Below are 21,516 nucleotides of genomic sequence, written 5' to 3'. Positions count from 1 at the left end.
TTACAGTTTTCTCTGCTTTAAAAATACAAACTAACAGGTGCTGGAGAGATGGCTTAGTGGTTAAAGACAGATGCTGAGACTTACAGCCAAACATTGGACAGAGTGCAGGGAATCTTATGAAAGAAGGGGGAAATAGTAAGACTTGGAGAAGACAGGACCTCCACAAGAAGAGCAACAGAATAAAAAATCTGGGCACAGGGGTCTTTTCTGGGACTGATACTCCAAACAAGGACCATTCGTGGAGATAACCTAGAACCTCTACACAGATGTAGCCCATGGCAGCTCAGTGTCCAAGTGAGCTCCATACTGAAGGGAACAGGGGCTGTCTCTGATGTAAACTGATTGGACTGTTCTTGGATCACCTCTCTCTGATGGGGGAGCAGCCTTACCAGGCCACAGAGGAAGACAATGCAGCCACTCCTGATGAGACCTGATAGACTAGGATCAGAAGGAAGGAGAGGAAGACCTCCCCTATCAGTGGACTTGGGGAGGGGTATGGGTGGAGAAGGGGGAGGGAGGGTAGGATCGGGAGGGGAAAAGGAAGGGAGCTACAGAAGGGAATACAAAGTGAATAAACTGTAATTAATAAAAATTTTAAAAAGATGAAAAAAAAAGAGTATTGTCTGCTCTTGTAAAGGACCTGGATTCAAGTCACAGTACCTACATGGCAGCTCACAACTGTCTGTAACTCCTGTTCCAAGGATCTGACACCTTCACACCGATGCACATAAAATAAAATTAAATTATTTAAAAATACAAACAAACAAACAAACGAGTTATAAAGACATAATAGGGTTTTCTTAAAATTGTATTGCAGGGTGTAGGTGCTCAATAGAGGCTCAGAGAACAACATTATTTTCAAAGGAAAAACTATAACTGTAGATGATTATAACATCATCTGTTCAATGGGAGGGGTGAGATTAGGAGGGAATGAGGGAGGGGGCTACAGCTGGGATACAAACCAAGGAGAGCAACAGAACCAGAAATTTGAACACAGGGGTCTTCCCAGAGACTGATATTCCAACCAAGGACTATTCATGGAGATAACCTAGAACCCCTGCACAGATGTAGCCCATGGCAGTTTAGTGTTTAAGTGGGTCACATAGTAATGGGAAGAAGGACTGCCTCTGACATAATCTGATTGGCCTGCTCTTTGATCACCTCCCCCTGAGGGGGGAGCAGCCTTACCAGGCCACAGAAGAGGACAATGCAGCCATTCCTGATGAGATCTGATAGACTAAGATCAGAAGGAAGGAGAGGGGGACCTCCCCTATCAGTGGACATGGGGAGGAGCATGCTTGAAGAAGGGGGAGGGAGGGGGAAGGAGCTTATGGAGTGGATACAAAGTGAATAAAGTGTAATTAATAAAAATTTTTAAAAAAAATCCCTGAAAAAAAAAAAGATCCCATAAAAAAAGGACATGGAGAAAGAAAAGCTTTGCTTTCGCCTACTTGCATTCACTCTTGCTGGCACATACAAGGAACCTGTTGCTGCTACTGCTGATTCCTTTGCTTTTTGGGTTTCTAATGTGGACTGAAGATCAGAAGCTCTCTAGGAACCCTCCAGGCCTTTAGGAATGTACTGGGACTGCTGAAGGATCCAGCATCATGGACTGAACAACTACTGGTTGCTTAGCTTCTCTGGTGTGATACACATGGTATACAATTACTTTGGCCATATTGTGTAAGCCAGTCTAATAAATTATCATTTATTATGCAAAAAAACCCAGAACAGATAAATAAAAAAAGTCTCCCCTTGGAAATGAGAGCATTGCCCTGGAAAATAAAATAAAATAAAATAAAATAAAATAAAATAAAATAAATAAAATAAAATAAAAATTTAATTAAAAAATGGAGGAAAGACAAACATATAGTAAAAAAGAGAACAAAGTAAAATAGAAAATAAAAAAGAACCTTTCATGATTTAACAGAAATAAAAATGCATGAATAAAATTTAAGAAAAATTGCTTATCAATCATAATAACTACAAAAATGAATAATTAAAGTTTTTGAGAACTAACATTTTTATGAAAAAATAATAAGATTTGAAATGTAAATGTTCAGTGAACCTGATAGCTTGATTTTGAAAATGGATATATCCTAAAATTGAGTAATCACACAGTATTACTCTAGGTTACACGTGATTTAAGATGACTCAGAGGATTATTAATTACAAAATGAAGTATTTTTACATGTAATAGAGAAATTTATTAACTAAAGTGGTAAACTTATTATCTGAAACATTTTCTAAATTTGAATCTAGCTAGTGGGGGCTAAATATGACAGCATTATACACAGAAGCTTTGAGGGAACTTTTACATTGTAAGATGCAGACAATGATGATTTAGGAAGCACACATGTGTTTGGTTTTTTTTTTTCAGTGTATTTATCTACTTTGTTGGTTCCACAGGTTTTTTGTCTTTTGTACAATTTTTAAGATAAATACTTTGGTTTTATTTTATATGTATTAATGTTTGTTTGCATGTATGTATGCGCACTATGCATGGTGTCCACAGAGACCAAAAGATGGGATTGGATCCTCGGGAAGTGGAGTTACAAATACTTGCAAGTCACAATGTTGGCCCTGGAAAATGGATACAGGTCCTCTGCAAGAGCAGCATGTCCTCTTAACTGCTGACAATACTTCACCATCCTCTGAGTTTAGAGTATTGTAACTCTATCTCTCTCCTTTTTTTTTTTCTGTTTGAGTTATGATGGTAATCATTTCATTCTTACAATGCTGCTTCTTAAATCAGTGTTATGGCTAGAGCTGGCAATCATCAAATCCTATTATTTTTTTAAGGTGTATTTTCCATAATCTTTGAACCCAAATACACAAACTTTTTTAATATTGGTCTTACCTTTTCCAGTTTTGAAAGTGCAAGAGAGTAACAGTCCTTGGCTCTGAATTGCATGAATCTCATATTTGCTGGGTGAGTAAGCTCAGTGATAATACTGAGACTGGAAAACAACCTAAATTAAAGAGAAACTGCATCACACTAATAATCCAATATGGCATGTTTTTATAATAACGTATTTATGAATGAGTGATTCTTAGCCTTAGGCATAAAGCTACATCCAATTACAACAGCAGGCACTGCCACATAAAAGGATCTGTAAAATACAAGAAAAATGAAATACTATTTTCCAAATATTTTAACCAACATATTAGTACTGTGAGGAATAAAATAAATTCAGCAATTTTTTCTTTTATTAGACATTTTATCTCCATAATTATGAGACAGTATGGAAGAGAAACTCATAAAGTTGATTTAAGAAGTTATTAACATTACTTTGTGGGTGATATTAAAAAATATATGAATATTTGGATTGCTAAAATATTTGCATGATGCTCTTTTTGTCCATTTTATGAACTCTCCAAAGCTATGGCTGCCCAAGCCTAATAATAAATTCTTCCTAAAGGTCAACTCTTGGTTCAATGAGCTTCTGAGATAAGAAAATACCATAATTCAGGTAAATTTCACCAATGAATTGGAGCCAAAGTTAAAGCATCAATAAGGATATTTAAAATGAACTAAGCTTTTCTGTACTACGTTCTTTTCATATCTTTTTTATATACTCAAAAATTCACAAATTCCTGTACACACATTTAATTTTCACCCTCAAAAGAAGGGCATTATGATGGTATTAAGATGACTCTATATTTGCTTCTGTTGCTTCTCTGGTCTAACTGGATCTTCAGACATCACTTGTAGGTTTTTGGATTCTAATATTTGGTATTCCCCATTATTTATTTTTGTGGTAATATGCCTTTCCCCTCCCATACCATGCTTTTAAGTTAAGGTAAGCTAAGACCACTGAAAACACCCACTGGTAGTTTGAAGTCATCCCTGAACTCAAAGCCTGGCAATAACTGAAAGACACAAGAAGTATAACACACTTTTTTGAGCTCTCAACATCAAATCAGCTCCTGAAGCTCTCATTTCTTAGCAACTCCATGCTGAGCGTGCTCCTGCTTCAGCAGCTGATTGCTTGACAGCATTTGACAAACGTATGTGGTACGTATTTTAAATAGAGGAGCACAATGTTCATACAAGAAATTGGTCTGAAAATCTTTCTTTGCTTGTCATGTCATTGTTTTGAATGTCTTATGAGGAAAGGCATTCTGAAGATCATGGCTATTTTATGAACCATTTAAAAAAAAGTGGTAGTAGATACTATTTTGAAGGAATCTAAATATTTCTATTTATTATTATTATTATTATCAGTGTGTGTATGAGAGAGATAAAAAATGAGGGAGAGAGATGGATGGGTGGATGGATGGATTATGACTATATGAGCCATAATGCTGCTGAACTATATTGCTGCTTTTTTTTTTTCTTTTCTTAGCCTTTCTGCCTAAGATGCAGTAGCTTTCTAGTTTGCTTTTCTCCTCAACCTTTATATGTTTGAAATTAAAACTTTTCTTATATTTTCTCTTGAATCCAGTTAAGATGAGAAGTTTTAAGTCTTTTGAAGTGACAATCCTCCCATAAAGCACCCTGGCATTTGATTTTCACACTATCTGTTACCCTACACTGGTGGATTTCCTCTTAGAAAGTAGCAACATCTAGAATGCTCAGATGTTCCTTTCAGGATCTACTACTGCCTGTCTTGTTATATCCCATAATACTTCATTACCTAACAAATCTTTAAGACATATTTTCTGAAGCTTTGCTGATATAGTTGAAATGATGATTTGGTAGTAGACACAGAGGTCTGCTCTTTAATTTACATATAATTTATATTGTGTGTATCTCAAACTATCTGCTTTTAGCATCTTTGCCTTTTCATTCACATATTGCAATGGTAGTTTATTGTATAAAGCCCTTTATTGCAAAAGCTCTTTACAAAATTACAAGAAGAGCTTCAATGATTAAAAAGAAAAAAAGGGATAAAACATGTTGTATGGTTTCATTTAAATTCAATATCCAGGATAGGCAGCCCCATGGAGACAAGTAAACTTGTGGTTGCCAGGTGTGATGGTTCGTCTTCATTGTCAGCTTGACTAGGTTTAGACTCATCTAGGATACATATCTCTGGGTATGTCCTTAAGATTATCTCTATAGAAGTGTGATTGAGTGGGGAAGACCCTCACTGACTCACATGGGTTGGGTTTCAGGCTGAACATGAATTTCAAAATTCAAAATTCAAAGTTCAAAATTTCAAAATTCACCTTTTCTACTTCCTGCTATGGGTGCAATGTGACCTGCTGCCCATTGCTTTCTTGCTATTCCTTCCCTGCCATAACTGACCATATTTTCCAAACCAAAGCAAACTTTTATTCTTTTAAGTTGTTTTTTATTGAGTATTGTATCATAATCATGAGAAAAATCATATTGGGTAATGGGATGAGAAAGGAGGGCAGGAGCTGGGGAATGACCGTAAATGTCTGTAGTGGTTTATTGAAGGTGATGAAATGCTCTGGGATTAGACACTATGGGTAACTATATATGATGTACTATACTAAACTCAATTTAATTATATGCTAAAGTACAGTTTCTGGTGAATGACTGATATGCTAGCAAATAAATTTTAAAACTATATGTAGTAAATTATAAAGTCTAACAAGTTTATGTTGATCATCATAGTGTATTATATTGGTCATCTTTCCATCTTAACTATAAAAAAATACCTGAGAAACTTAAAAAAAAGTGAGGTGATTTCTATACTAGCCAACTGCTTAAACTCATATCATCATTTGAATTTCAAAGTCCTCTATCTAATGAACAAATAATACTACTAGATATGTTTAACATAAGGCATGTCTCAGACAACATTAATTAACATTAGATCACAGAAATTAAATGAATAAATAATGTTATTAAAGTGATTCAATTAATACAAAGTCCTGTAGCTTATTTAGGAACTAAATGTTCTCCTCTATATTTGAACTTCCTTCTTTGCTGCTTCCATCTGTATCTCCTCCTTGCGAGAATATAGGGCAGATGGCTTAGTCTGACTCTATCTTTTCAATATCTGCAGACTCATGATGGTCGGTGCCAACCCATTACCTAAGCTCAGATCTACAGAACTAGACTAGTTGTTGTCTTTGTGGTTCTCCTATTAGCCAAACACCAAAATCATATCTTCTTGCTTGGTATTCAATGCTTTGTCTGTAGGAAGTTTCTAACTTCTATTGCAAATCAAGAGAACTATCTGCATTATCTCCTCAAACCACAGGTGGGAAAACACTTCTTTAGGAACCTCTAAAATGAACACTTTAAGGAAGAAATTGAAGCACAGAAAAATTTACTCTAGTATTTTTATAGGTGTCAGAATGTAGCTAATAATCCAGAATTCAGATTCAAAAAGCCTATTCCTGCCTCTATCATAAATAGTGGGCATATGAGAAAGAGACCCAGATGATCAAAAAATAATATATTATTAAGAATATCTAGCAACATTTTGGTACTTCATATATTAAAAATCAATTCTGGTTGAGCAAATGTCCTTGCTGTGTACTTGATCATATTTTGGATATATGCCTAGGAGTGGTATACTGGATCTTGAGGAAGCACTATTCCTAATTGTCTGAGAAAGTGCCAGATTGATTTCCAAAGTGGTTGTACCAGTTTATATTCCCACCAGCAATGGAGGAGGGTTCCCAATTCTCCACAACCTCTCCAGCATGTATTGTCACTTGAGTTTTGGATCTTAGCCATTCTGATGGGTGTAAGGTGAAATCTCAGGGTCGTTTTGATTTGCATCTCCCCCAAGGACATTTGTTCAACCATGTTTGTAGCAGTTATATTCGTAATAGCCAGAACCTGGAAACAACCCAGATGTCCCTCAGTTGAGGAATGGATATAGAAATTGTGGAAATGGATACAGAAATTACACAATGGAATACTACTCAGCAATTAAAAACAAGGAAATCATGAAATTTGCAGCAAATGGTGGGATCATCCTGAGTGAGGTATCCCAGAAGCAGAAAGACACACATGGTATATACTCACTTATAAGTGGATACTAGACCTCTAAGATAGGATAAACATACTAAAATCTGTACACCTAAAGAAGCTAAACAAGAAAGAGGACCTAGGGTAAAATGATTAATCCTCACTTAGAAAATAAAATGGGATGGACATTGGAAGTAGAAGAAAACAAGAAACAAGACAGGAGCCTAGCATAGAGGGCCTCTGAAAGACTCTACCTAGCAGTGTATCAAAGCAGATACTGAGACTCATCACCAAACCTTGGGCAGCATGCAGGGAATCATATGAGGGAAGAGGGAGTTAAACATGAAGAGGACAGGAGCCTCACAAGGACGAAATATGTCAGAGCACAGGGGTCTTTTCTTAAACCAATTCTCCAACCAAGGACCAAGCATGGATACAACCTAGAACTCCTGCTCAGATGTGGCCCGTGGCAGGTCATTGTCCATGTGGATTCTCTGGTAAGGTGAGCAGGGACTGGCTCTTACGTGAACTCAGTGGCTGGCTCTTTGACAGGCCTCCCTCCCCCCACACCCAGGGAGGAGCAGCCCTGCTAGGCCACAGAGGAAGACATTGCAGCCAGTCCTGATGAGACCTGGGGTGGGGTCAGATGGAAGGGAAGGAGGACCTCCCTATCAGTGGACTTAGAGAGGGGCAGGGAGGAGATGAGGGAGGGAGGGTAGGATTAGGAGGGTATGAGGGAGGGAGCTACAGCTAGGATGCAAAGTAAATAAACTGTAAATAAAAAAAATTAACTCTGTTAATTTTATTAAATTACTATTCTACCACCTTACCCAGTGCTAGGCTTGTCCTTGGCATTGTTTTTGAAATAGAAGGCTGATATCTAATTAACAAACTATTATTAATTATGAAATCATTAAAATATTTAAACATTAATTATTAGAAATAGTCTATTATTAGAAATCACTGATTTGTAGAAATACAAAGAGCTATACAAGTGAAATACTCATGATTTATCTCTGCAAACTAACTGTGGAGACAGCTCGCCAAGTGATTATCATCCTATGCATATTGAGTTAAAGTAGTGATAAACTGTGGCTGATGGATTTCTTCTATATTAAGAGACACTAGTGCATGTGAGGCAAACAGCTTCTAACTAATACAAATATATTTTATTTTTTGAATAATTTTTATTTTTCCATAAAGTGTGAATTTTATGTATGAGCATATAACTTCCTTCTCTAACTCATTAGATATAATAGAAATACATACTTATAAGAGGTAAATGCTAAAAAAAAAATTAAATGAGGTAAATGCTAAGGTAATAGCATTATTTTAATGGGTGAAAAATGATTAAAATTGCAGGACCTAATTGTATTTGACTAGCTTCTATAGTTGAAACTTTATTTGCAACAAAACATATGTGACTTGAATCACAAGTAACTGAATTTACAATTATTTTAAACTAAGTATTAATGCATTAGCTAAGTCTGCCACCTAGTGAAAATTTAAAAGTAATGCTTTCAAAGTAAAGTAGTATAGAGCTGTTTATATCTATAAAAAAGCTACTTGTATTCAATTTATAATATAATATGTATTCATTTGCCTAAGAATTCAATTACATTTTTTATAATTACTGATATGACAAACCTATTTCTCAGCCTTAATATTTGCTAAACATATTGTGAATGCTAAACAGTTCAGAAACATTATATAATAAGCCTCTGTTCTCAGGCACCTACACTATGATGAAATGATATTATAGTTAATAAAATAATGTAATTAGTTAATTTCATCCTTTTACTTGGTACTTTATCTTAATAAAATTTAAAATAATTTTTATATAATTACTTAAATAACTGTCGGGAGCGGTGCCTCTGGCAGCTGCTTTGATATTTAAATCTCAGCAGAGAGACTGCTTTTACCGGACCTTCTCTAATGGCAGGGTAGAATTTGCAAGTCCATCTCCTTTTGTTTGTGACAGCAGGTGGGATAGCTTGTGAGGATCACACCTCTTCCTCAGGCTCCTCGTGGAAATTAAACCATTGTTCTGAGATGTTTCTACTCTGGCTTAGAAACTCTACAATAAAAAGACAGGCTAAGGGCTGGCGGTTGCAGCAAGGAGAGTTGCTGCTAGAGGCTAGAGGCTTTTTGCTGTGGCTGTCAAGTCTGGACCTTCTTTAAAAAGCCTCCTGTGTGCTGTGTGTTATTTTATTAATTTTAGTCCTCACTCCTGACTCAAGAACCGTTCGACTCTGCTGGCTGGCTCCAGCAAATAACTAAAAAATTTAAATAAAACAAAAATAATCCCATCCTCTTTCTTGGTACTTTTATGCTTGGCTGTTGGGACCTTCCAACTTTTATTGTAAATTAAGAGAACTATCTGCATCATGTCCTCAAACCACTGGTAGGAAGACCTTCCTTTAAGACTCTCTTAGAATGGGTATTTTACTGAAGAAACTGAAACACAGAAAAACAGAACAATTTGTTTACTGTTGCACTTTTATAAAAAATGTCAGAATCTAGCTAATACTCCAGAATTCAGGTTAAAAAAGCCTACCCCTATAATTGAGAGTGGGCAGGCTAGAAAGAAACCCACATGATCAAAAGCAATAATATATTATTAAGAATATCAGCAAGATGTTTGACTTATTTTGTTTATTGTAATTTATTAGTATCATTGTACAATATTTTTAGTAAATTAAGATAATTAGCTTATTTAAATCTCACTATGATTATTTCATACTCTGACTCCATTATACTACCTGCTTGCAATTTTATCACACACTGGAACAAAGACAAGAAGATGTAAGCCTGGAAATTTTATAGAATGTCTTAATTAAAATACTATTAGTTTAGATAAAGTGTTATACTATAAAGCAACCTCTCAAGATGGCCAGAGGTAAATTTCTGACAAAGAGTATAGGTTAAATTTGTAGACATACCAACATTTTAGATACATAAACATATTTTAGACACATTAAAAAAACCAGCTTGAAAATGCAAGGTTCATAAAACTGACATATAAACACACTATACCTGGACTTTTCATAAATAACAACCTACATAAGTAGGTTGCTTATCTTGGTGCAGCCTGTGTCATTTAAACCTGGATGCCTATGTTTACACTTACATTATTTTGAAATGTGTTGCTTTACATTACATGCATTCCTCAAAAAGACTAATTACTTGGGCCAATTCACTTTTTCCACCTCACCTCTTTATGATGTTATAGTCCTGACATCACAAAAAAATCATTACTGGTCTCATCTGCCCCATTCTTTCCTTCTCTGTGTTGAACTGAACAATGTCTCTATGCTTCAGTGAGATCTGCTCTTTGGAAAGATTGACCTGTCCACACGTTCTCATCTCCAAAGCCAGGAATATGGTGGCTTCTGCAGGGCATTGCTGTATAACATCATAATGGTATTCCTTACTCTGCTCCATTTCTTGGACTAGTTCCTGCTCTCTGTGGTAGCACAGGTTCCTCACAATTGCTTCATTTACTTTTACACCCTTAGTTTCCATTCATTTGTGAAAATTAGGAATTATTTAAGGAGGAATTCCTGGACACACATGACCAAATCTGCTATCCTTTCTAGTGAGATCTATCGTCAGGAAATTAGTGGAAGAAAAAATTTCAAGAAGCTGTGGAGCTCTGGTGGGTACCTGGAAAACAGACAGTTCTGGCCTGGCCAGAAGTTAGGAATATTGTTGGTTTTGGAGAGAGTTTCATCCTAGGCAGGGGCAAGAAATGTCATATTTAGAGAAACTGGCTCATTTCCTCATTTCCTGTCTTTATCTTCCTTCTCCTCAGCACAAGAACCTATTGAGCACAGCTGCCTAATGGGTGTGACTGAATGCTTTATTAGCTCTTGAAGTTTTGTTCTGAAGAAGCAGTCCAGGCTATCTGAGACTGACAATTAAATGCCTCATGGTGATCTGTTATTGGGACAGCAGAACTGATTAGCTCAGTTTTCTCTCTCTCTCTTTGACCAATAATCCATATTAACCCTCTAGAAAAGGTTTATCACCAGCAACCCACTTGTACTCTGCACCATAAAAGCTCTCTTTCTACAGTAAAATCTCCCTTTAAGTTTTCTTCCATAGTAAAGCTCCTTTCTAAGCTGCACCCTTTTTCAATGAAATTTGTGCTTCCAGTTGAGGAGACAAATGACCTGGAAGACACTGATATTAGAGCCTTTGGTGAACATTGACATTTTGCCACCACACTCCCCCAAGTTATGTTCAACAGAAAAAAAAAAAGTCTCCGTCAAATCCCAGGACACCTCCCTCCATCTCAACAGTGTTCTGTTGTATTCAATAGCTGTGAAACGTAAACACTTTAGGTAAATATTTAATTACATTGCTTAATAATTTAACAAACTATTAGCCTACCAAGTTTTCCGGAAATATACTTGTCATTGTTCCTAATCACTATAGTAGTTGACAACTTGTATATACGCAATACTTCCTAAATGCCTGGTAAATCCATGTGCCAAGCACACTCCGACACTGAATCGCAAGTGCATTTGGCTGTAGAAGTCACTGTACCCTGCTACTGCCTATGCAGGTTTTGTTCTACTTTTAAAAGGTGATAGATCCTCAGTCTCTGCAACCCTCCCTGGGCCCACCTTTTTTTATTTTTATTTTATTTATTTATTTATTTATTTTTAGCTTTGTTGGTCAATTTGTGGGGCTTCTATCCCCGCCAGGTCCTTCTATATCCCTATCCCCCTTCTTCCAAAAGACTCCCTGGGCACTGTCCATAGTTTGGCTGTGATTCTCTGCATCTACTTCGATCCCATGCTGGGTCAAGTCTTTCAGAAGACAGTTGTGGTAGGCTCCCATCCTGTTCCCTCTCTTCTACCACTTTCAGAGCCTATCCTGTTTGCCCTTCTGAATGAGAATTAAGCATCTTCCCTAGGGTCCTCCTTGTTGTTTAGCTTCTTTAGGACTGTAGATTTTAGTATTTTTATCCTATACTATATGGATAATATCCACTTATAAATGGGTATATGCCATGCCTGTCTTTCTGCTTCTGGGTTATCTCACTCAGGATGATCTTTTTTAGTTCCATCCATTTGCCTGAAAATGTCATGGTTTCCTTGTTTTTAATAGTGGACTTGGAAAGGGGCAGGGAGGAGATGAGGGAGGGAGGGTGGGACTGGGAAAGAATGAGGGAGGGGGCTATGGCTGGGATACAAAGTAAATAACCTGTGATTAATATAAAAAAATAAAAATTAAAAAAATAGTTGAGTAGTACTCCATTGTGTAAATGTACCACAATTTTTGTGTCCATTCTTCAGCTGAGGAGTGTTTAGATTGTTTCCATGCATAAAGAGGACCTAGACCCCTTGCTCAGATGTAGCCCATAGGCAGCCCATTCTCAATATAGGTTCCCTAGTAAAGGGAGAACTGACATTCTCTGACATGAACTCAGCTGCCTGCTCCTTAATCACTTTTCCCTGGTGGGGCGACCTAGCCAGGCCACAGAAGAAGAGGATCCAGGCAGTCCTGATGGGACCTGATAGGCTGGCGTCAGACAATAGGGGAGTAGGTCTTCCCCTATCAGTGGGCTAGGGAAAAAGGGCAGGGGAGAAAGGAGGGAGTGTAGGACCGGGAGGAGGGGAGGAAGGGGGTTACCACTGAGTTACAAAGTGAATAAATTTAGATCTGAAAGAAAGGGGTTTCTTCTCCTTACATTTGAAATTCATGTACATATTTCCTGGTATACGTTTGTCTTAGAAGAATTGTGTAACATAGAACTAGGAGAGAGTAAGCCCAAGTGATATATGTAAAACAGGCCTCCTTTAGCAGAGGCCGTCTCTATTAATGCCTTCTGTATTCAGAAGTAGTTTTTGGGGAGGAGGAAATCAACTGCTTCAAGTCTAGAAATTTGATTTCTGAGTAAAGGAACACATGTATTTTATTCCTCCTGCCCTTCCTCTAGGGACTCTGGAGTCTCTGGGTAGTGGTTTCCTAGAGAGTTTTACTCTACAAAGGACAATGATGGCCTGAGGTCTAACCAAAAGAAACAAATACACAAAACAAAAACAGCATCAAGTACCTACTCTCTGTACAATAAGAGAACGGAAGTATTTCACATTATTAAAACAAATCTGCATTTATATGATTTTAGTAGCTCAGCACACATACATTGCTAACGGTATTTGTGGTGAGTTAATTTAATTTAAACATTAATTTAGACATAGTCTAGGGGGCAGAAAACTAAGATTCAGTGGCTTTGGGCACAGGTAAGTACCACTACACAGAGAGTGATGATAAGGGAAAATGCAGGAAGCGATAGGAGAGACTCTTAGAGACAAGGTTAACCAGATGACCACTTGATGGGGGCAGGGAGGCATAGTACTAAGTTTTGAAATGTTTTGGTATCTCTGCTGAGATACCCGATAAAGTGCTTTAGCTGGGAATGCTGATCTCTCAGGACGTAAATCCTGATTGTCAACTATCAGTGAGTAAAGAACAGCTGAAAGATACAGCTCCAGCCTCTGCTTATTGGCATTGTGTGATGGACAGCTCAAAGTCTGGTATTCGGGTACAGACTAGTCAGAACTTTATAGGCATGGAAATCTAGAGCCAAGTGGCATCAGGCTAACTTTGGTCCCCTTAGCCTTGTACTGCTCACCTCTATCTGACCTAATAATCTTATAACTATAAGTATAATGGTTTTGTCATCTCCTTTTGAAATCTAACACATCATTAGCTTCCACCTATCCAAAAGTTAAAAGTACTGTCAGAAAGCGCCTGATAACTGCAGCAAAGACATCTCTGCTTTGTGTAAGCCATGTAGCAGATACTTCCAATGATGCATTTGAAAAATGCTTTGATTTTTTTTCTTTCCTTTTTATTTTGAAACTATAAAAACTTCATGAAACTGTTTCCATCCTGGAACATCTTATTTGGGACAGCCTGAATCTCTGTGCCCAGGACCTGGTCAGTCAGTCATATTTTTCTGCAACATCATCTGTCTTTACTTCCCCTGAGATCAGAACTGTGATTTTTATGGATACTACTACTAAGAGTCCATATAGGCAAACCTACCATAAGAGAATGAATAATGATAATCTACAAAAAACAATGATATTTTTCAAAACAATACAATGATAATTTACAAAAAGAAAAAAATTCCTTCACTAGGATTTGGGCATGGGACATGCCTATAATCTAAGAAAAAAAAATGGGAGTGAGGAGCTGATGCCAGCTTGACCTGCACAGTGACAAACTGCCTCAAAAAACCCCACAAAACTGACACCTAATAACTACCTGTGAAGGGTTGCAGATATGACTTGGTATTTGAGCACATGTTCAGTGTTTGCAAGGGACTGGGTTCAGTTCCCATTGGTGAAAAAAAAAATCAGCAGCAAAACCAAAAAGACTCATTTAAGTCATTCGTGTGAAAGAATTCATTTTGACACAAACACATCCAGTTGTAATCTCTTTCTGGTCCTGTCATCAGTGCACAATTTTGAGAGCACTAATCAAACTGATCAGAACAGAAGTGACAAACAGAAGAACAGGGATGTTTTTATAACCTATGCATTGCACTCTCAAGAAATTAATGCTATCTTGCGGAGTGAGCCAGCTCCTGTGAGAGCAGTTGTTATAAGAAGAGCAAGATTGGTCCCTGAATCTGTCCACACCTCTCTCCTCTCTCATACTTCTAAGATGATGCAAAAAACATGTTGTGATAGAAGGACAAACATAAATACCTATATGCCTGTGGTCTTTCAGCTTCCAATAAACCCATTTTCTTTATAAAGTAAAAAAAAAAAATAGTAGTAATAATCTGTATTGCAGACACACTTACATGTTACAAAGCAGAGAGAAATCTGCATGTGTCTATTAATAGTTTAGTATGTAAACGCTACTAATGATTTGCTCTGAGTTAACACCCCTTTATACTCAAGACCAGATGGTCTGGCAGAGGAGTACAAGCTTAACTCTAGCAGACACTAACACTGATATCTCAAAAATAAGAGTGAAAGGCATGATTGCAGGAGAACCACAGGCATGATGGGTCTCTGAAGTGTTATTGACTAGGGGGGCCTAGTCTGAGTTCTGGAATGATTGACCCACCCTTACTCCATAAAACCTACTGGCCATAGATGAAATGAAAGACAAGTTATTAGGATGTTAATTAATCCACTGCTTGTCAGGTCACAGGCTCTCCGACTAAAGTACAACTTCAGTGTCTGCTGCTGCATATTTAGTTTCAGGTAGCACAAACACAACTATTTGTTTTATTTTATTTTTTAATAATGTTAGTGTGGGGGTGGCATGAGCACATGATGCAGGTGCTCACAGATGCCAAAAGAGGGAGTTAGATCCTGGAGCTAGAATTACAGGTGGATATGAGCTGCCCAAGAAGGGTGCCAGGAGCCAAACTCTGGTCCTCTGAAGGAGCTCTACAAGCTCTTACGAATTGAGCCATCTCCTCAGGCTTATTGTGTGTGTGTGTGTGTGTGTGTGTGTGTATGTATGTGTATATGTGTGTATGTATGTGTCTGTCTCAGTTTCTCTCTCTTTCTTTCTGTGGTAGTTTGAGTGAGAATGCACCCCCCCCACACACGCACCATAGTCTCATATATTTGTGCTTAGTTAGTCACCAGGGCCTGGACTTTTTGAGGAGTGGGGGTGTAGTCTTGTTGTAGTAGGCATCAACAAGATGTTTGAGGAGTTGTCACTTGGGGTGAACACTGAGATTTCAAAAGCCCATGCCGGGCAGAGTGTCTCTTTTTAGCCTGCTGCCTGTGGATCAGGATACAACCCTCCTAGTTGCTTCTCCATCACTATGCTCCCCACCAAGATGATTAAGGACTAACCCTTTAAACTGTAAACAGAGCCACAAAAAAATGCTTTCTTTTATAAGAGTTGCCTTGGGTATGATGTTTCTTTCTAGCATTAGAACAGTGATGAAGAAGGTACTTGCTTTTTTTCTTTTCTTTATACTGAAATATAGAGGTGTGCTTGGTCCAAGCTGACATTATGACCAACAGCAAATTTCCTGTCTAGTGTGCACTAAAGGGTAAAGTCTTGTGTTTTCCTCTGGTTCCTTTGGAAAGAAAGTAGCTGCCTGGAGGAACAGATATCTGTATTCCTCTCCCTTTTATCTGGTTTCTTATAAAAATTTGACCACTATCCAAGGAACTTATGCCATCTTGGCCATATCTCAGTAGAACAAAACATTCTATAACTCTTAGACTTGAGAGAAACAGAGACAAGATGCATAAAAGAGCCTTTTTTAAAAAATACAAGTATTAGTAAAAGCCTCCTAGGACTTGCGATATAAAAGAAAATGTAAATTTAACAATTTGTCAACAAGTTATTATTTGTTGATTGACTGATCATTGATTGATTGACAGGATTTAGTGTAGCCCACAATAATGTTGAACTCACTATGTGCAAAAAGATGACCTTGATCTCCTGAGTCCTGAGGTTTATTTCTATGCTACCATGAAAAGCATTATGCCGTACCAGGCATCAAACCCAAGGCTCTATGCATTCTTAGCAAACAGTCTGCCAAGGGAGATCCTTGGCAATCTTAATGTTTTGCATGAAAAATATTTGAATTGAACTCCTTAAATTCATATTTTTATATTTTTCTGTGTCCTGCTATTAAACCAAAAAACAGGAACAAGAGAAACCTAAAGACGGATATAAGCATGAGGATATACTTTTGATAAGAAAGGTTAAGATAAAAAAAATAATAAGGTATGACTGTTGTTTGGTTAAATAACATTTGTTCTAAGAAAAGTGGGCAGGTTATTTATTCCACAATGGAAAAGGAAGGTTGTTTACAAAGAGCACATGTCATGAAGGCCTACGTAAATCACAAAGGATTGTGGAGGATAAAGCTTAAAGATGGTGCTTGTAAGAAGATTATCATTATTGAAATTCCTAAGACATTCTTACAAGTACTTATTTTTCAAACTTTTTTTTAAAGCATTTGATCTTGCTGATTGTGTTTTAAACTTTTCTTGCAAAGCATTGTAACTGCTCTCTCTTGACATGCTGTTGGAGCCAGCTCCTGATGTTAGAGAAACAGAATTTTCTAAGTCAGTACTAGTTCTTTCAAATGCTAGGACAACAGTGACAAGACAGCCAAAGGAAACTGAAAAAGGACACCAGGTGTGTTTGCCAAAAGAGCCGCCTTTCTCTTGCAAACCTTGCTTGCATTTGATTACAAAGGATTTTAGGGGTGACAAACTCCTTGTCACCCTTCACCTATTTTTTGAAAAAATCTCATCCTGCCAAAGGAGGACAATCAAGACCAAATGACCAAACCACCAAACGGTTAAAAGGAAGTGTCTTCAAAATTATATATATGGTCAGGAGGAAAATTTGCAGAATCAAATGAAGTCATGCCTGGTGTGTTGGGATATGCTTATAATCCCATGACGTGTGAGGTTGAAGCAAGACAATGATGGGAATAAGGTCTGCCTGAGCTTCAAAGTGATATGTTGTTACACATCCACCAACAGAAATGGGGCTGAAACGTGATATAATGAAGGTTCCTATATCTGGCACTGACCGGATGTGTTGTGTTCTGTTCATATTTCCTCAGGGCAGAGACATTTTTTTTCAGAAATTTTCATATCAAATTTAGATTATTACCCAAATTTATCAAGATTGAAGTGTAAAAACAAAATGAAGGGAATCTTCACAGGAAAATTAATATGGCATCTCATTTGCATTTTACTTCTCTAAGAAGTATGATCTCTTTGCTGGATATGTTCAAATGTTAGTATTTAACAGAAGATGAAGACTCCCTGATCCCTGGTAATGAAATGGGATTTCTTCAGTTTTGACCCGTCTTTTCTTACCTAATGAATCCTGACTCCCACAGACCGTATAGACACCTTTCTAGTTTTTGTTTGTTTGTTTTAAAGTTACAGGTTCTTCTTAGCACACACACTTTGTATGCACAGTTTTCTGCCGGAAAATTGACCCAGGAAATTTCCTTCACTCACCATGAAAGTATTTGTCTGTGGTGACAAAAGAGTAGCCTGGAGGGGGAATAATCATCTTACTAACTTCACTACTCAGCTGAAGCTATGACAGCAGAGACAACTTCTCCCTCACAGGGACCAAGCTGAGACAATTCTGAGTGGGACCATATCTTGGTCAGGATTTCTCAATTCTGAAAACCTTTTGCCTCATGAACCAATTATTCCTCTATTTAAATTCAAAGGGCTGAATGACACTCAAAGTTCATACCAAAGTATGAACTTTGGTTCACTGAACCCTGTTTTCTGTTGTACTTGATTAAATCTCCTTGCTCTGCTTTTCACAGATCCTTCTGCCATACAGGTAGCTTCAGTTGTCAAGTTGACACATCCGAAAAAAGGCAACCTAAGCCGAGGTATTGAAAGTAAAACAACAAACAGGCAAGATAGATACCTCAGCAGCTGCTGGGAGAAAGGAGATAGATTTGAGAAATGTAACGTGATTTATTTGTCAGATGTCACTGCAATCCATGGGTTAGGCATAGGACATCTGCCAGCAACATCATGGATATTGGGGTTTCATTGTCATGTTTTCAGGGTAGGTATGAGAACGCCAGAGTGGTACAGACTTCAGCATTTCATATTGGAAATAAATTAATAGGAGAGAAAAATATGAAACAACTTTACTTTGAAAGCTGGCAGGTATTTAGTGAGGATCTGTAAGTTCACATCTGAACTGAAGGGCTGAAATCTAGTCTGGGCAAAGAGAGAGAAGACCCTTTGCTCAACTAGTGACAGTAAAATTGTAGGTGAATCAGTTGATGGTAGCATACAGGGTGATTAAAAGACTATGAAGATTTAAGAACATTAGAAAAAAAGAAAGTTAAAAACAGTATTCGGACTTTGTGAAGAAAATGTGATTGTGGAAGGCAAAACTGGTCAGAGTTCAAGGTAACGGGCAGTTATTAATGTTATTTAACACCAGTCACATTGTGTACGAAATAAGTATTTACTTCATGATCAAATTAGTAAATTAATGACCTAAGGCCAATTTTCATGTCATGTGGCCACTCCAAATGCAGGAATAGAAACAAATACTTCACATATGGAAAACACAGGGTAAATGATCACAGGGCAAGGGTCCAGACACATACCTGAAAAGGGTCTGCACATTCACAATGGTTTTGGCATCTGCCATGTAGTCTTCCTCTGCACTCATGGTGCTCTCTTTGTCCACAACCACCATGTTGGCAGCAAAGGTCACTCCACACCTGAGCAAATCATCTAGGCTTTGATAAAAATTCACAAGGAAATAAAAAAAAGAAGGGCTTTAAATAAACTACAATACTGCAATCAGTGCCCAAATTTGTTTATTGGTAAGCTAATGTATGTTGTCCTTATAGATGTGTTTATAAACTCAGATAGCACTAATGATAACTGTGATGCAATATGATATGCTAATATGAAATTCAGAATTCATAAGATAGCAATCGTTCCAAAGCACCCATATTTGGTATTTGTGTTTGGCAAAACTTACTACATAAACATTTAAACACAAAGCATGACAGTGATTCATTTTTATAGCTAATGTACTACTTTAAAGACAAAACATTCCAATTGGTTCATGTTTGCTATTTTGGTGAGAGTACAAGAGGGGCAATGACTATATTATTTTGGATAGTAAAGCTAATGTAGAAATATAAAGAATGTAATATGTATTTTAAGTGTCTATTTATTTATTTAAGATATATTATACTACAGATTGTTCCTAAATTACAAAGAGAGTAAGATAGATAGATACATAGATAGCTTTCCTTGTCTGCATGAGGTGGCTAGAAAAACTGGGGTACAAGTAGTTGTGAGCTATTTTGGTCAGTTTTCACTCCTATCTTTGTAAAATGTTTTGACCAAATATTCCCTGTACATTAAAGAAAATGGTGTTTACCATTAAGGCTGAAATGGGGCAACTAGTATTCTCACTGTCTTTGCTATGTAGAGAGCAGAAAAACAGGACAAAAATGGAGGGAAACTAAACCTGACCCAGTGCAAGGACAGAGTAATTGCACAGTTCAGTGACGGCAGATAAGAAGGAAAACAGTTAGCGACCACACCTCCTCATTCAAACTAACAAAAATAAAATGTAAGGAACTGCAGTCACTACTGATCTTGACTGAAGTTAGTTTCCAGACATCTGGCTAAAGCCCATGATGGGATAGCACAGCTGTGTGTCTCATAGGGCTATTACAGCAGCTTCAGCCCAAGAGCTCCAGGAATAATCCAGGAAAAAAAAATAAAAGCACTTGAATTTGGAGCAATTTTCTGTCACAGAGATTTTATAGCTGACCTGTGCGAACAGCATTTCATCCTAAATAAATTCCCCATGAGAAAAGAGGCCAGAATCATAACATTCAATCAATACAGTGATCTTCAAGATTAAATCCATGGTATTCTAGATCTCCCTTTTGTGTAGGTGATTCATTGTACTTCATCTTGAACTGATTAAAACATATTTTGGAAAGCATCAGGCAGGGACTGGGGCTTTACAGCAGCAGGAACATGCTCGCCAGCACGTGCAGCTCCTCAGTTTAAAGCGGCAGCAACACAGAAAAAAGTTAGATGGGGAAGGAAGGTGATACAGTCCCTTGGAGAATTCGATTATGAAAAAGTGATCTTGCTTCTAGCCACCTAGGAATTACAAGATTTTCCTTGTATTTCAGCCTTCAAAACCTTTTCTAATTCAAAATCTCTACTATAATTTTATAAATGGAAATATAAATGTGTAAGAAGTCAGTTTTAATGAGTCAAAGTAGAAGTAATTTCGCAAAACTGAAGTTAACACTGGGCAAACAGTTTTAAGTTTCTTGAAGCTATCTGCTCTCTTGATTTCCTCCTTAAAGATTTCCTGCTATAGTTCCTCAGGAACTTGAATTATTACCACTATATATACTATGATTTAGAGGTATTACATACGATTGGGATATTAGTGGAACATATAGAATCCTTGTGTTCCTCAGGCTTTAATTTTTCTAATTAACATTCTATCTTTTTTGAGTAGACTCTGAATTTATTCTTATGACTACTGGTTGTCTTTCTTTCTCCTCTCTAGTTTGAATATAAAAAAAGAAACTGATAGGCTAGGGGTCAAATGGAAGGGGAGGAGGACCTCCCCTATCAGTGGACTGGGGGAGGGGCATAGGGGAAGAAGGGTGGGATTGGGAGGAGACGAGGGAGGGGGCCACAGCCGGGATACAAATTGAATAAATTGTAATAAATAATAATAATTTTTACCAAAACATGGTTGCTTTACACAGTTCAGCCACCAGATGGCAATGGCAGCCAATGAAAACCTATCTGAGTGATACCTCAAAAGCTGCTCTAACCAAGGATGCTTTTTTTACCTTCCGATGGTTCAGTTTTTTCTAAGGACTAAAATGTGAAATTTGCCAGTGTGAATAAGTATTCTTCTTTAAATGGCTTTGTCTTCATGAAAATTTCAAATGTAAGCTAAGAATTATCCACGACATCATATAATTCCCTTTCAAATACACACACGTGCATACAGGTATGGTGACCCACCATCAATATTTATTAGTCTTCAGTCAATCAATCCTCTTTCATCTCTTTTTTGGGAATTTAAATCTCTTATCT

The 21,516-nt window shown here is 37.3% G+C and overlaps 1 protein-coding gene across 2 annotated transcripts in view; it reads right to left on the bottom strand.

Annotated features, from left to right (window-relative positions):
• Positions 1-21,516, bottom strand: part of Kcnt2 (potassium sodium-activated channel subfamily T member 2) — a 383,380-nt gene that overhangs the window by 60,061 nt on the left and 301,803 nt on the right. For both annotated transcript variants that reach the window (XM_060364407.1, XM_060364409.1), the window contains 2 exons: positions 19,023-19,157; positions 2,861-2,972 (listed from right to left, as the gene is read on the bottom strand). In XM_060364407.1, coding sequence (XP_060220390.1) covers positions 2,861-2,972; positions 19,023-19,157 — 247 coding nt within the window. The remainder of the gene's footprint in view (positions 1-2,860; positions 2,973-19,022; positions 19,158-21,516) is intronic.

Source organism: Meriones unguiculatus, chromosome 11 (assembly GCF_030254825.1).
Source record: "Meriones unguiculatus strain TT.TT164.6M chromosome 11, Bangor_MerUng_6.1, whole genome shotgun sequence".
Taxonomy (NCBI): Eukaryota; Metazoa; Chordata; class Mammalia; order Rodentia; family Muridae; genus Meriones; species Meriones unguiculatus.
The sequence above is the reverse complement of the archived record's forward strand: the minus strand, read 5'-3'. Positions and strand labels throughout refer to the sequence as shown.